Source organism: Peromyscus eremicus, chromosome X (assembly GCF_949786415.1).
Source record: "Peromyscus eremicus chromosome X, PerEre_H2_v1, whole genome shotgun sequence".
Taxonomy (NCBI): Eukaryota; Metazoa; Chordata; class Mammalia; order Rodentia; family Cricetidae; genus Peromyscus; species Peromyscus eremicus.
This window is the reverse complement of record NC_081439.1, coordinates 121867072-121883746: the sequence shown is the minus strand read 5'-3', so window position 1 is coordinate 121883746 and position 16675 is coordinate 121867072. Positions and strand designations below refer to the sequence as shown.

Here is a 16675-nt window from a genome sequence, read left to right as displayed (position 1 = left end):
ATGCGCCTCCCCCACCCTCTTTGCTACTTAAAGTAGAAATTACTAATAAGAAGCCAGCTCTTTATGTATTTTCACATCTGTTATGCTTCTACTTCTTGTTTCTGAATTCTGGTTATTCGAATTTTGTTTTGTTTTGTTTTACTTTTTGTGTTTTGTTTGCTTTTAGTTTGGTTGCATTTTGGTTTCTTTGTTTTTGGGTGGGGGTGGTTAGGAACAAGAAATGACTCAACTGAACCAAAATAGCTGTTGAAAGCTACATCAACACAAGGCGAAAAAGACCAAGTAAAATTTTGATTTTACAATTGAAGTTGTTTTGGGTGATGTCATGCTTAAAAATTATGACTTCTTTTTGCAACGACACTCAAGCCATAACAGTGAATAGGGGAAATGTCCACCTATATGGCAGCCAGATAGCATCTCAGGGTTGCTGGCTGTATTCTGAACCAAGATACTTTAAATGTAAACCTTCCTAGGTCTTGGCTAATGGATTGTCTACCTTGAGACACATTTGGTTTTACCACTAGCTGATTCCTTGTGAGGGAAAAAAAGAAAAGAAAACAAAAAAGAGTTTCTGTATGACACATATTTTCTCATTGTTTTCCTGAGTATTTTATTTATTTAATTGATATTTGGTGGTGACCATATGAAAACTGCAGCCAGCTTCCTCACATTCACTACTGGAAAGATTCACAAGCCTAAAATTGCATCAGAAAAATGCATACTGTTTGTGTTCCAAACTCTCTTTCTCTCTCTGTCTCTCTCTCTCTGACTCTGTCTCTCTGTGTCTCTGTGTGTGTCTCTCTCTCTGTTGCTCTCTCTCTCCCTCTCTCCCTTTCTCTTTCCCTCGTGTGTGTGTGTGTGTGTGTGTGTGTGTGTGTGTGTGTGTGTGTGTGTGCAGGTTTTTAAGTGTTTGGGTTCAAAGGGTTAATTTTTGAGCCATTAAACTCTTCCAAGAAGTAATTCTTCATTTGTTTACAGGCAGGGGCATGGCATTATCTTTTAGGGAGGGTGTTTGGGAACTAAAGGTTTTATGTAAAACTGAAATATTTAGAATTGAATATATCTGCTTCTGCAGATAAAACTGCTCAAGGACTGTGGCATGTGGACTCCTGTTCCTCAGCACTGACCGGCTGTGGCCAAAGTGAAGGTGATATGCATTTAAACCAAGGGGTCAGTGGGAATTGGGTTCAAACTGACAAATGAAGAACAGGAGAGGGACAGACAGGCAGAAAAGCCATTTCTGGTGCATAGAAATACTGCCTGAAAATCAGCTGAGCAGTGCAAGAATAAGCAGATCCCTTTTCTGCTTCCAGAGACCCAAAGACAAAAGCTTTTTAACCCCATTTGTGAAATGACTGACAGCAAAATAGGTGCTGTTTATTAATCTGACAGTTTTCTAGAGCACCATAGGGTCACCTATGCTTTTGAAAGCAGATTACAGGAGCGAAGTGTTTCATGGCAACGTGCTTACCTAAGTGCCAAAGCACAGGCAAATTTCTTTCCAGGGCTTATTCCATGTAGCTCTTTTAACTGTCTTCTTTAAAGGAACCCAGTCCTCCCACTGCCATCCTCCACTGAAATTTGAGTTCAATTATGGTCTCGACCCAGCCTCTATATCTAGCAGAAGCCTGGAGAATAGATTTCCACCAATTGTGGTATGTTTTTGGTGTAGAGGACATGAAATAAGTGTTGCTCTAAGTATGTTCATTTAAGTTACAAATATCAAGCTTGGGGCTAGTGTTAAGGGCAAAGTTTGGTGGTTCAAGTTAAAAATTTAATTTATTAAGATGTAAGTATGATTTTAAATCTCCTTTCTTACCATTTGTTATATATTCTACACATGTACATTTTGTACAAATTACAGATATGTGACATTTTGTGGTTATTATTGTTCAGTGGAGTACAAATCTGGCTGCCTTAAAAAGTACTGTGCTAGAGATTGTAGCCATGTATTCACAATGAGATGATTTAAGCACAAATATTTTTTTCAAGGAATGATCATTGAAAAACTGTTTTCTTTTTATTTTTTAGATTATTTCTCTTTATTCAGAAGCATAGAGTTGTTTGCTGTTTGCAAGAAGATGTTTCTTTGGCTCTTTCTGATTGTGTCAGCCCTGATTTCTTCAACAAATGCAGATTCTGACATATCAGTGGAAATTTGCAATGTGTGCTCCTGCGTGTCAGTAGAGAATGTGCTCTATGTCAATTGTGAGAAGGTTTCAGTCTACAGACCAAACCAGCTTAAACCACCTTGGTCTAATTTTTATCACCTCAATTTCCAAAACAATTTTTTAAATATCCTCTATCCAAATACATTCGTAAACTTTTCACATGCGGTATCTCTGCATCTGGGAAATAATAAGCTGCAGAACATTGAGGGAGGAGCCTTTCTCGGGCTCAGTGCATTAAAGCAGTTGCACTTGAACAACAATGAATTAAAGATTCTCCGAGCTGACACTTTCCTTGGCATAGAGAACTTGGAGTATCTCCAGGCTGACTACAATTTAATCAAGTATATTGAACGAGGAGCCTTCAATAAGCTCCACAAACTGAAAGTTCTCATTCTTAATGACAATCTGATTTCATTCCTTCCTGATAATATTTTTCGATTCGCATCTTTAACCCATCTGGATATACGAGGAAACAGAATCCAGAAACTCCCCTATATTGGAGTTCTGGAACACATTGGCCGGGTTGTTGAATTGCAGCTGGAAGATAACCCTTGGAACTGTAGCTGTGATTTGTTGCCTCTAAAGGCTTGGTTGGAGAATATGCCATATAATATTTACATAGGAGAAGCTATCTGTGAAACTCCCAGTGACTTATATGGGAGGCTTTTAAAGGAAACCAACAAACAAGAATTATGCCCCATGGGCACAGGAAGTGATTTTGACGTTCGCATTCTGCCTCCATCTCAACTGGAAAATGGCTACACCACTCCCAATGGTCACACTACTCAAACAACCTTGCACAGATTAGTGACCAAACCACCCAAAACAACAAATCCTTCCAAAATCTCTGGAATAGTGGCAGGCAAAGCCCTCTCCAACCGAAATCTCAGTCAAATTGTGTCATACCAAACGAGAGTGCCTCCTCTTACACCTTGCCCAGCACCTTGCTTTTGCAAAACACATCCTTCTGATTTGGGGCTGAGTGTAAATTGCCAAGAGAAAAATATACAATCCATGTCTGAACTGATACCAAAACCTTTAAATGCCAAGAAGTTGCATGTCAATGGCAATAACATCAAAGATGTGGACATTTCAGACTTCACTGAGTTTGAAGGATTGGATTTGCTCCATTTAGGCAGCAATCAGATTACGGTGATCAAAGGAGAAGTGTTCCGCAATCTGACCAATCTACGCAGGCTTTATCTCAATGGAAATCAGATCGAAAGGCTGGACCCTGAAATATTTTCAGGTCTTCATAACCTGCAGTATCTGTATTTGGAATACAATTTGATTAAGGAAATCTTAGCAGGCACCTTTGACTCCATGCCCAATTTGCAGCTTCTCTACTTGAACAATAATCTCTTAAAGAGCCTTCCAGTTTACATTTTTTCTGGAGCACCTCTTGCTAGACTGAACCTGAGGAACAACAAATTCATGTACCTACCTGTCAGTGGAGTCCTCGATCAGTTGCAGTCTCTCACACAAATTGATTTGGAGGGAAACCCTTGGGACTGCACTTGTGACTTGGTAGCGTTAAAGCTGTGGCTGGAGAAGTTAAATGATGGGATTGTTGTGAAAGAACTGAAATGTGAGACTCCTGTTCAGTTTGCCAACATAGAACTGAAGTCCCTCAAAAATGAAATCTTATGTCCTAAACTCCTAAACAAGCCATCTGCACCGTTCACAAGCCCTGCACCTGCAATTGCGTTCACCACTCCGTTGGGTCCCATTCGAAGCCCTCCTGGGGGCCCAGTGCCTCTGTCTATTTTAATCTTAAGTATCTTGGTGGTCCTCATTTTAACTGTCTTTGTTGCATTTTGCCTTCTTGTTTTTGTGCTGAGACGCAACAAGAAACCCACAGTGAAGCATGAAGGTTTGGGGAACCCTGAGTGTGGCTCCATGCAGCTGCAACTAAGGAAGCATGACCACAAAACCAATAAAAAAGATGGACTGAGCACAGAAGCATTCATTCCACAAACCATAGAACAGATGAGCAAGAGTCACACCTGTGGCCTGAAAGAATCTGAAACTGGGTTCATGTTTTCAGATCCTCCAGGACAGAAGGTCATGATGAGAAATGCTGCCGACAAAGACAAAGATTTACTGCATGTAGATACCAGGAAGAGATTGAGCACAATTGATGAGCTGGATGAACTATTCCCTAGCAGAGATTCCAACGTGTTTATTCAGAATTTTCTTGAAAGCAAAAAGGAGTATAACAGCATTGGTGTCAGTGGCTTTGAAATTCGCTATCCAGAAAAACAACAAGATAAAAAAAACAAGAAGTCACTGATAGGTGGTAACCACAGTAAAATTGTTGTGGAACAAAGGAAGAGTGAGTATTTTGAACTGAAGGCAAAACTTCAGAGTTCTCCTGACTACCTACAGGTCCTTGAGGAGCAAACAGCTTTGAACAAGATATAGGTCATGTAATCTAACTTCATTAAGAGGTCATTATTTAATGATGAAAGTGCCTTTTGTTGACTTCTAACTTCCAAATACTATATTATCATTAGGCATAGAGGCAGGTGTTTCCAAGGGTATCTCATTAACTGTAGCTGTAAAGATGTGTCAAGTAGAAGAGAATTTCCTTAATAGATTTTACTGCATAAAACCTATACTGTGGAAACCTGTGGGGATACTGCAAACTCTATTGCCAAAGGGATGCTTTATAAACATAATACACTGAGTTTAACCTCAAGAGGCAAATCAGTTTTGTACTCTGATACAAAACCTCCGTCTCTTTTTGCTTTGTAAAGCAAACTCAAGAAAACTGGTACCAGTGTTTGTACCTCAGCTGGGTCCTTCATCTTGCACGTAGATTAAGTTGGTGAAACTGGAATAACCCTTTTGATTTGTGGCATTGTAACAACTCTTTGTAAAGATTACCTTAAAAGTGTAAAAAACAAATAAGCATGCAAAGAGCGAACATTTGATAGTATTTGTAAATTGGTAAAATTTATGGCCTGCATCTTGAAACTGCTGGATTTACAATGTTAAATCGTGCAAATACTTGTTTAAAATATACCATGCATTACATAACTATAAAATAAATTTGAACATTTTAAGTATTACCTGTCTATACATAAAAACCAAAAGGAGAAAAAAATCAATGTGAGTTACATAGCATTTGTGGTGATTTAGAGAAAAATATGATGTTTATCAGAATTAAACGTGGCTCAAATTAAACTAGAGTTTGTTCTCAGTTATGTCAAATACCCACAATCCTTAACGGTTGTCCCAAATTAGCAAAGTGCTTACCGTGTGAGCGCACCCAAAGCTATTTTTGTAACATAATTCATATTTATGAAGTACTTTGTATACTAAATAGGAAAACATGTACTCCTTAATATGTATTTAATATGCCTGACTTATTTTCCTGATCACAGCAAATTTATCAGTAAGTATAAATTGAGATAAGAAAAAAAATACTAAAGTGAAACTGAAGCTAATGTGTACAGAAATATTTGGGACTCTGTGATCAAGTATAATTTAAAAACAGAAAAAAATACAAAAATCCCAAAAATTAAAAAAAAATCCGTGCTATTCTTGTGAATTTAGTGTATTATCTTCAGATTTGTTACCAACTGTGCATTTTAAAATAGGCTCCTTAGTTTTATAGTATTGTATCTGGGGCAGTTGTTATTTGCCATCAATTGTCTTGCTTTCCAGGATTCTATGAGCTTAATTCAAATAGTTTTAAATACAATATTCAACAAAATAATGACTAAGATTAATAGTATATTGTATGCATCAGTATCCTGTTCTTTCATCATTCTGACTACTATCAGATAATCTAGTAGAACTATAAACATCATGGTAATCTTGGCTATCAAAGCCATAGTGTAAAATGCTTGCACTGGTCTCAGATGAATTCATGTTCTACAACTACAACGGAAATGCCCCTGTGTTTGTGTGTGCTCTTAAGTTCTAGATCAAAATTGGTCAAATGAATGAAGTATTTGCTCATGGGTTGATATCTGAAGATGTTTAGGATCTCTGATTAGTAAATCAATATTCAGAAACTCATTGCCTTCTTGGCCAGCTTTGTGTGTGTGTGTGTGTGTGTGTGTGTGTGTGTGTGTGTGTGTGTGTTGTGGTGTGATGAATTATTGTATTACTCAGTAAGGTAACCAAGAAAGCAAACAGACATTCTTCATGAATTTCAAGAGGCAGATATTTTGATGCAGCTTCCAAAAGCATATTGTAACAGCAATCCCTTAATTAAATGCTAATTTCAAGATTTTATGTGTTTATTTCAAAATTTTAAATAAAATTTGACATTATTACAGGACTATGTATGTATGTGTGTGTGTGTGTGTGTGTGTGTGTGCACACATGTGTGTTTGGTTATATATTCATATATAGATAATTAGGAGATTTTTTTTAGATAGCAAATAAAATCTCCCTATGTATGTGCTGGTGCTCTTAAAACTTTAATGTGTAATTTTCAGTTTCATGACAATGTCTGTGAAAACTTTATATGAATATAAACACATCCAAACAAATAATTGCTTTCTGATCTTGAAAGAAAAGAAGTGTGTTCAAATGCTAATTTTCATCTGCAGTTTCATAAGGACATTTAATATGCCATTACCATGCATGCGTGCATCCATGGATTTAAGGGCTCCTAATGCATACTGACAGGATAAAGATGCAAAGGCTTCCAACAAAGTGTTTTTGTTTATCCCGTCAATAAAATGTGGATTCAGAAATCTTAAATGAACACTTATAGGAGGAACTAGAAAGCTCCATGCATAAGCTGGGGCTAATAGGTCATTGGGATGATGTCCTTTTATTCAGTGGGGTGATGGTTGGAAGATGTTTCAAGATTTCTGCAGAATTGTCAGTGGCAAGAGTACCTGCTACCATCTCAAAGCTTGCTGTAGTATATTGTCTATCTCACACTCTACTGCTGGAAGCTATAAATGCTCAAAAATTTTTAAGAAAAAACATAATTTAACTGTATGTGCTTATATGGAGGTTCTAATTGTAAATGGAAGTAACAAATTCTTAGTTAAGGCTAATATAATTTCCTTAACTAAAGTCATTGTGCCTACATTATACAGTGTATGCTATTTTGCACCAGTCTCTCATTAGTTCTTCTTGTATCTTTTATGATACTGTAGTTAGGTATAAATTCTGAGTTGAGTACAAGAGCAGTTTAAATACTGTATCTGCATTTTGTTGGCTTCAGCTATAATCTTGATGTTAGTTTAACCCCTTGAAGTATGATATGTACTTGGTAAAACATTTTTTTAGTAGACTTTGATTCAAATTTTGAAAAGCCAAGAATTGGTCTTCTCTAATGTGCTATGACACATCATGGTCTTCTTGGCATTGTACTCTTGTGTATGGACTTTGTTAGAACAGTTGCAAAGAAAACTAGATCTTATGAAATCAGTGAAGGGGTAAGATAATATATTGTGTCGTGTAATATAAATCAAGTTTTAAATTATTTTTTTATGAAATCAATAAAAATGATTCAATTCTTTTAAAGTAAATCTTTGTGTAATTTTATGAGAAAGCAGCTATTAAAGTACAGTGATTCAAATATATAAGGCAATTTATATCCTATACTTAGTTTTCCATTCTGAATAACAGTATTAACAAATATATTAATTATAAAGTTATTAAAAACCATTATTATTTGTGACTTTTCATAAACATTTAGTTTTGTACACCATAAGGATGCATAAATATTAAAGGGCATGGCCTCATGAGTAATGTCACAGTTATTTCAGAAATATCAAAGTCAATCTAGAAATGTATGGAGATAACTTTAATCTACAATATCATTTGCATGACTTCCATGGATAGTGTATGAAATGAGCACAGCAAGATATTCTTTCATCTTTCTTTTTTTTTTTCTCTTTCAATTTTTTGTCATCCTTGCATCCAAAGAGTTAGGGAGAAAATATATTAAGAATGTATTTATAGGTACTATTTTGAAATAAAGTAGAGAATATGTATTATATTGTTTTTAGCCTGCTTTGATTATTTTTATTTTAGATTAATTAATAAAAAAGTAATGCTATAAAATCTAATGTAAATCACAGCAAAGAACCATTCTAATTAACTTTGTTTGCTTTGAATTACACCAAGATATTAGAATTTATTAAATGCCATTTTTCTGGAACCATTAATAAAATTATTTGGTACAATGTTATTTCAGAAGCCACTGTTTGTTAAGTATATTTATCTTTTCATTGTTTTTCAGAAAAAATAAATAAAACAGTAACCAAACTGATTATATCACTCAAATTTGAGGGATATATATATATAATTTATAATACTGTTTACACTCAATTGCTAAGCCTCTGTTGAAAGATGTTTTCTTTACAAACATAGTTGCAATCTGTATTCCTTTGTCCTGGCAGTCCCTCAGAGAACAGTTGTCAGTGTACAAATCAACATACTTTGATCATTTTGCATTCTCACCATTTAGAATCTAACAAATTCAAATAGGCAAATATTAGTTTTCAATTGGGAACTATCAACTCAAATACTTCTACAGAAACTTCAGAATCTCTACATTCCACAGCAAGCTTGACTAATTTCAAGTTTCTTACACCCTTAATGTGGTAAATGACTATTTTTAACTGAGTTTCTTTTAAAGTAACCAAAAATATCCATCAATCACTTGATGCATTTTCTGCGGTTGAAAAAAATGAACCAATTGTATTATAGTTAAATTCAAAGCAGAAAAAGAAATATCAAAAGGCTTCATTTGCTATAAGGAGGTTTTAAATCATGTGTCCTTAAACTAATTGAAGTAGAGTACACAGAAGTATAAATTAAGATTTAATGTGACTTTACAACTATACATAAACTGTGCTGAAAGTTGGTACAATATAGATAGCAAGCACAAGGTAGTTGTTCTCAGCCATTCCATTATGCAGACAAGTGGCATCAAATCAAGGGTCATACTCATGTTCAGTGTTCATTCAATTAGTTATTGGTCAGATTAACTGAACGAAACTATTGGTGGTGTCCTTTAATAGGAATAGTTATAAGTTTAAGTGACAATTGTTATCTCTCAATTACAGATTTCTAGGGGATCTGTCTTTTGTTAAATTAAAACCGAATGGGAGCTCAAATGAGCCTAAATGACTTGGTTTTTTTTATAAAAACTGCCTATAGTGTAAATTTTAATTTTATTGTATTTTTTATTCTATTTAGTTCCCAGTGATTTAGAGGATAGCATTGGAAAAGGAAAAAATAAAGAAAGTGGTTCTACTATCTCTTCTATTAAATATTATGATCTATAATTTTTTAAAAACTTTTTTTAGTTTGTTGTTCTTATATCTACACAGGGGAAATGCGTTGAAGCTCTAAGGCAATTAAATTCTTTGGGTTCAGAAAATATGAGACTGGGACTATAAAAGATTTGAACTCCACATTGCTTGGTAATTATAAGTTAAACTGACAATAGAACCCAGAACCAAGGGATAACAAGTCAATCTTTCACTATAGTTTACTTTTGTAGACACCGCCTGCACATAAACACAAATTCTAGCCATTCTAATATTAAAATAGAAAAGACAAATTGCTTGAAAAATTCATTAATTAAGTCCTTAGAGAGCTAATGGGAGTATGTAGTGAATAAATACCTACCTTTACTTTTAAATTGGCTATAGAGAAACAAGACAGTCTTTTAGAGTACCTGAACAATATATTTCTCTCAGTTGGCAACTCACAAATAGTAGATCATGTTAGATGCTGTTGATAAACATCTAAGGAAGCCATGTTATGCAATGGATAATAATTATGAATATGTTTAAGAATCACATTAAGCATTGTTTTCCCTACTAAGCAATTGCAATGTATATTTCCATCATTGTTTTATGTAAACTAAATCATTGTGGTAAAATTCTGGAGTTGGTATGGAGTAACTTTAATGCTGTTTTCATGAATAAAAGTCTTTTCTTATAGGTCATATGTGTAGCCGTTCAGTGTTTTTATTAGTCTGCTATGAGCAAAGCTCAATTACAAAGAGAAATACAAATAATTTGCTATTTACTTGGTATGGTTATCCTATTAGTTGACATAAGTAAGGAAGTTATATCTGTACATACACAAATGCACACAGAAAGTAATACACACAAACACTGAGTGATACACAAATATGGATACCTAGTCATTAAATATTGAAATGTTCCTGCCTCATTTAAAGTTTGCAAATGACATAGTTATTTTATCCCCATTTATAATTGTTTTCCTTTTAAATTGGAACATAACCACAGTATATAGTAGTAATTGGACTGAGATTATCCCCTTGGATTTCAGTCACCTAACTGTCAAGTGATTTGATTTTTTATTTTCTTCATTTATTGAATTTCTCATTTGGCTCATCATTTGTGTGCTTACTAAATGAATACCATGTGCTACTCACAGAACACCAGCCTTGGTGTAAATCAAGCCTGCTACAACCTTGTATAAACATGCTCAGAGAAGCATGTAGATACTATTTATATAGAGCCATCTATATATAAAATATGGAATCCCAGGGTGAGATTTGTGATTAAAAATTACTAAAATATGCAAATCTATTATAAAAGAAGGATCATTTAGTTGAAACTGGTGACTAGAGATTAAGTAAGATAAAGAGGTTAAAGGAATATTCACAGAAATAAATACTTATCAGATCTCAAAACCTAAATGCTGAAAAGTCTTCATGGTAAAATTATATGAAATATTAAACTCATTTCCTTTTTTTAACTATTATTTACTTATTTTAAATTAATATGAAATCCAAGCAGTGCCCATACAGCCATCATAGTTATTATTTTCAGATAAACTGGTCAAATAAGACATATCCTTTGGATGATGTATTTTTTTTGTTGTTGTTGACTGATGTTATGGATTGATGTTGGAGCCTTCTGATTTGTCATTATCTGTTAAAATAATGACAAGTGACATTTCTGTTTAAAGAAGTAGGTAAATATACATATTATACCTAAGATATTTTTAGGGAATAAAAGAGATCATTACAAGCATTAGATTCCAATGTTGTAGTAAAATGTTGCTTGGTCTTCTGTTTTGTTTTCAGAAATTTTACTTCAGTAGAAAATATCAAATGCCTATTTCAGAAGCCATTTCCTGCATGAAACCTCAGGAAATCATGTATCTGCCATGGATCCCTTTGCTCCATAGCAGGATATACCACCTTTGCCAAGTCTTCCCTGATGGAAATTATTCTCTACTGCAGTTATGAACAGCCAGTACTATCTATGGCACAGATTAGCTTAGGGAGATTTTTTCCAGTGGCAATATACACATAACTATAGGATTCCAGGCGAAGCATGTATTTACCAGCATAAGATTATGATAGTAAAGTGTAGCTGAAGTTTTCTCCAGCCCTGCCCAGCCCCACAGACCCCACAGCCACTTATGAAATAATCACTCAGAAGCTTATATTAATTAAAACTGTTTGGCCATTTGTTCAGGCTTATTACTGACTAGCTCTTACACTTAAATTACCCATAATTCTTATTTATGTTTAGCCACTTGGCTTGGTACCTTTTTTCAGTTCTGCCTTCAAATCTTATTTCCTCTGTGTCTGGCTGGTGACTCCTGACTCAGCCTTCCTCTTCCCAGAATTCTCCTTGTCTGGTTATCATGCCTATGCTTACTGCCTGGCTACTGGCCAATCAACTTTTTATTTATCAAGCAATAAGAACAACATATTTTCACAGCATACAAAAAGACATTCCCCCATCACTCAAGAGCATTTTGGTTTTGTGTATTTTTCACATGAACCTTTCTTTTTTGATCATCAGTTTTCCTCCAGCCCACAGGAACTGCTTGTTGTTTTATTCAATACTATTCTTCAAAGTGGAAACTACTCTCCACTCTGAAAACTCACACTTATTTATAGGGAGAATCCTCACATTTTGCATTACCAGTTTCCTCTTGTAAGTTCTAGAAATACAGAAAATTTGGTATAGTAAGTCTTGCTGACATAAAAATAATTACAAGAAGACAGAGTTATAAGCAGAAATGTCAACTTTTGCAAGATGTTTCTAGTGTTTCAGATTTGTTTGCAATGTTGTTTTAGATTGTAAACCAAAATCCAAATAATCACTGTTCTCTCTGGAACCCCCTATTCTAACTACAGAAGTGCATTATTGCTGACCGGTTGGTAAGGCTGTCCATGGGTTGCCACAAGCATGTCCATTATTTTCTCCTTACACTCAGTACTTCAGAAAATATTAATTTTTCTCAAATTTGGTGCAGCTGCTGAAATGCTGCTGAGTCAATTCTCCCTATGAAAATTCACTAAGCCTTGTTTTCAGTATGCAACTAAGCAGTTACACATTTCAGTGTATTGGAAACTGGATAAAACCATCAGGATTAAGAAGTCAACCAGTGTTTCCCTAAGAAAAGAAGGCTTTAAGAGACTCAACAGGAAACATTTAATTAAAATTACATCTAGGTCCAGAAATTCCCCTTTGAACTTGTCAATTTTTTTTCATAGGCTTCATTGTGTGTATTCTAAAGAAGTAAGACAGCCTATAGGCAGCATTTCCATTCTCTGTTTACTGTTTCCAGATGCCTACACTATGCCACAAAGTCATCTGTGTAATCACAGACTTGACTATTTAATCCCAAATGCATACATGATTCAGATTATCATTTGAATAGAAATATGTCTAAGAAGCTTAGTCTTTCGTATGAATCTTACTATATGTTAGTAAGACTACACTAAATGATCTTTGGACCAGCATACTCTTTATCAGAATAAGGGTAGACCAAGTAAATTTTGGTAAATAGACATCTTCCCTGTTTAAGGACCATCAAAAGAAGATGATTTGGTCTCTATAACTTCAAAAAAGGCTAGAGAGGGAGCCTGATTTAACCAATGTCACATAATATATCATTCTCACCCTGGTCCATGACCTCCTGACACACAGAATAATGCTTTCATTGTACTGTTTTGTTTTATTTGGAAGTTCCAGAGAAGTTACAATAATCTATGGATGAGGCTATACAAGACAATCCACTGAAGCATAACTGTAATTTTCATAAGGTTTCACAGAAGCCTGCAACTAGAAAGAACCAGCTATAGGACCTGGATTTCTTTATCCTTGGTGTCCAAGGTGAGAATGGTCCAGAAAAGAAAAATTAAAGTTATTAAAAAAAACAACTGTTTGAATAAAGACTTACACTAGATGATCTTAGAGGACAAATCTGTAAGGATTTTCTGAGTGTGCACTGATATAATTCAAGTCAAAATTATCAAGCAAAATTTATTCTGAATATTCAAAAATTAATCTATTTCAGTTTATTAGTAAACAATATCTTCTATGCACTGTGATTACAATTCAATAACCACAAAATGCTATTTATATTTTAACTATCATGTTTGTTAGATGAGAAATACAATAACCTCCCTAATTCTTAGTGCTTCAGCTTTTAGTGGCAGCATTTTACAAAGGAAAAACAGCTTCCTCTATCCACTGCACTGCACTGAAGATGGCATTCTAGTACCTTAGAATGTTCTATTTATTATTTCAACCCTAAAATTCAATTTTTCATTGTTCTTTGAGCTGGTAAATGAAGTACAAAGTTCAGTAGCATTGTATCCTCTTCAGTAATTGCAATTGGGTCTTTTTTTTTGTTTAATTTACCCTTAATTAGATGCAATTGTAACTTATTCCAGTGAATTATAGGTATTGTAGTTCAGGATATAAATCAACAGAAAATACTAAAAACAAGTGAAAATTATCTTAACTATAAAACGATATACTCATTAATATTCATTGCAAGCCAATTCCCCTTTGACAGAAAGTTATCTTTAAAAGAAGAGGAAAAGAATAACTGTGTCTTCAGATCTCCAGGGTTTTGATTCTTTGGTCTTTGTAAGTTTTTTTTTTTTAAGATTTTGGGAGCCATTCTGTGGTGGCTGTAAATGCAGTTATGATTTTTATTTTTAGTTCAATACTATTAACAAGAAGCTCATCAAATGTGACTACTCCGTAGTTCCGGGGCCTTTTAATTACAAAAACCTATTCCTTCAGGTACTGGTAACTCATTCAAAGTTAACAGCTTTATACGTTGAACTCCTGTTTCACTTCTAAATAGTCAGAGTATTAAATGGATAAATAACCTTTGCCTAATTAATTTCGCATTAAACTTAAGAAAAATAGACAGAAATAAAAATACTTCTCTTGATTCAGCACTAACATGTTTAAATGTTGATAAGGGCAGGACATATTGACCCCTACCTTTGTTCTCTCCACCGTGCATGGAACCCTGATCCTACTACCACTTCATTCTGCACTGGGAGTCCCACAATGACTCACTGAACAACATTTTTTTGTGATAGAATTCATGTACTCCCATTCATATTAAAACTTCTTATGTTTAAGTTGTTTTTTGTTTGTTAGTGTGTTTTCTTAATTCATAGATACCAGATTTACAATAATTTTTAAGAGACAATGTCAAGAAGTAGGAAAGGAGACTACATTAATGGAACAGATGATAGTATTTCAAACATATGACAAACTAGGCCTTTCTTAGTATCCTTTATCATTATCACATGTCAAGCTGGTACAGCTCAGATCAGTAGTAAGTGAGATGGACTTAAGCCTACTCTCAAGGAGTCCCATGGGAAATTCTTTTAAGGACTTTTCATTAATTCAATCTAATTCAGTATCAGACAGGAGCAAAGGAACAGGGTCGGCCAGTTAAAGATCTCCCTTGGAAATGACATTTAAATTAAAATACTGAGAAATTTGTATTAGTTGTTGAAGACGGGGGTTGGAGGGAGTATATGAAGTTGAGGGAACAATATGAGCTATGGCATCCATGTGGTAAGGAAAGTAGGAGCTACATAACTATTGGTAGAAATTTCTGCAAAGTACCAGAGAACGAATATTGGAGGTTTCACCATCCATGTGGTCTCTGATACAAGTAACTGACTATGCTCTTGTAAGACAAAAAAAAAAAAAGGCATACAATAAGTAAACCTACTGATGTTGTGGTGTTTCTGATAAAATATTTATTGACAAGAATAAAATGGTGAACAAATATGGCCTCTAGGCCAAGGGGCTGAAGATCAGGCTAGTGAAGAGCCTGGTATTAGTAGAACTTTGCTGTACATTAGGAAGTAAATGAAAGTTTTCTAAAGCAATGGCATCATCAATCTTGTTAAAGACAAACTATTACCTGTTATATGGAAGATCAGAGAAAAGAGTGAGGAGCAGAGTTTAAATTGGGAAAACAGTAACTCACTCTGTAGACCAAGCTGCCATGGAACTCAAGAAGATTCACCTGTCTCTGTCTTGTGAGTAAGTCCTGGGACTAAAAGTATGCAATACCATGACCAGTTGTAAGTTATACAGACTTTGAAGAACTAGTCAGTAAACTGGAAGTGAGAGTCAATAGTGACAGTGACTTTACATTCCTAAGTTTATGAAGATGCCTTCTATTGAGATGTCTAAAGGAGAGGTGTCATAGAAGGGGACAATAGGACCAGAAAGCAAAGACCATCAATAAATGTAGCTTGTGGATTTGTTCTTTACTAATTTCTCTTCTGTCTGCCTTCTGCATTAAAATAATTTGAAGTGCTCAGAGCTCCCTCCCAGAATCTTTGTGCATAATTCTTAGTATATGTATATGTGTATATGTGTGTATATATGTATCTAGATAGTCAAAGGGAAAACAAAGAGACTATAGAGCCTAGGAAGCAAAGAAAAAACTGACATTTAAAAATAACACAAGGGCCAACTGTGTTTAGTGCTGTTGAAAGACAGCAGAGCGCCATGGCAAGGCTTTTCTGGTGTCAGCCTTGCTTGAACTCTATACAAAACAGATGCAAAAACAGCTGTAGGACCCTATGTCCTAAAAAGAGAGGCAGAATTTCAAACATAATTGCATAGATAAGGGATAGTCTGAGAAATGATAGACAAGACCCAGATCCCAAATACTGAGCAAAGCCAAAGCAAACGATGAATACAGAGAAGAGAGTGGAATTCTTCAGTGAATCATGGAATCAGCAATTCCAGCAGCAAAAGAATTATGCCAAGAGAAAGAAGTTAAAGGGAACACCAAGATTCAGTACCTCAAAGAAGCAGAAGTGAACTTCAGGAAAAGCTCACAAAAACCCAGCACCTTTTAAAAAGTTCTGTACCTTGTTGTCCTGCACCACCAAGGTCAAGTGACAAACAAGAGTTTTTGAGCTTTGGTTGTTTGCTGAAAGGATTGAATTGTAACACATTTTGTCAGGAAAAATACATGCCCATTCTTTTCTGACAACAGCTCCTTAGCAGAATATGTTATTTAAATTGAAGTTAATGCATATTTACTGCCTACCTACTAACTACTTTCTCTGGGCTGATACTGAAGGAAGCAGAAGCGTTAGAGCAAATACCTGAGTACACAGGAGTCAGAGTCTAGGAGAAGAGGCAAATATTAAAAGAAAATGACTGAATAGCTGGAACAATGTACTCTCAGTGCTGGATAATAAAGGCAATGTACCACAAAAATGAGTTTTTTAA

The 16675-nt window shown here is 34.9% G+C and overlaps 1 protein-coding gene across 1 annotated transcript; it reads left to right on the top strand.

The window, feature by feature from the left end:
- The first annotated feature begins 1994 nt into the window (after positions 1-1994).
- Slitrk4 (SLIT and NTRK like family member 4) lies at positions 1995-4595 on the top strand. Its single transcript, XM_059249958.1, has one exon. It carries the CDS (start codon positions 1995-1997, stop codon positions 4593-4595), a length of 2601 nt encoding a protein of 866 aa, XP_059105941.1.
- Positions 4596-16675: the final 12080 nt, after the last annotated feature.

Coding starts and splice junctions, on each gene's coding strand:
- Slitrk4 (XM_059249958.1), top strand. CDS start 1,995: ATGATCATTGAAAAACTGTTTTCTTTTTATTTTTTAGATTATTTCTCT.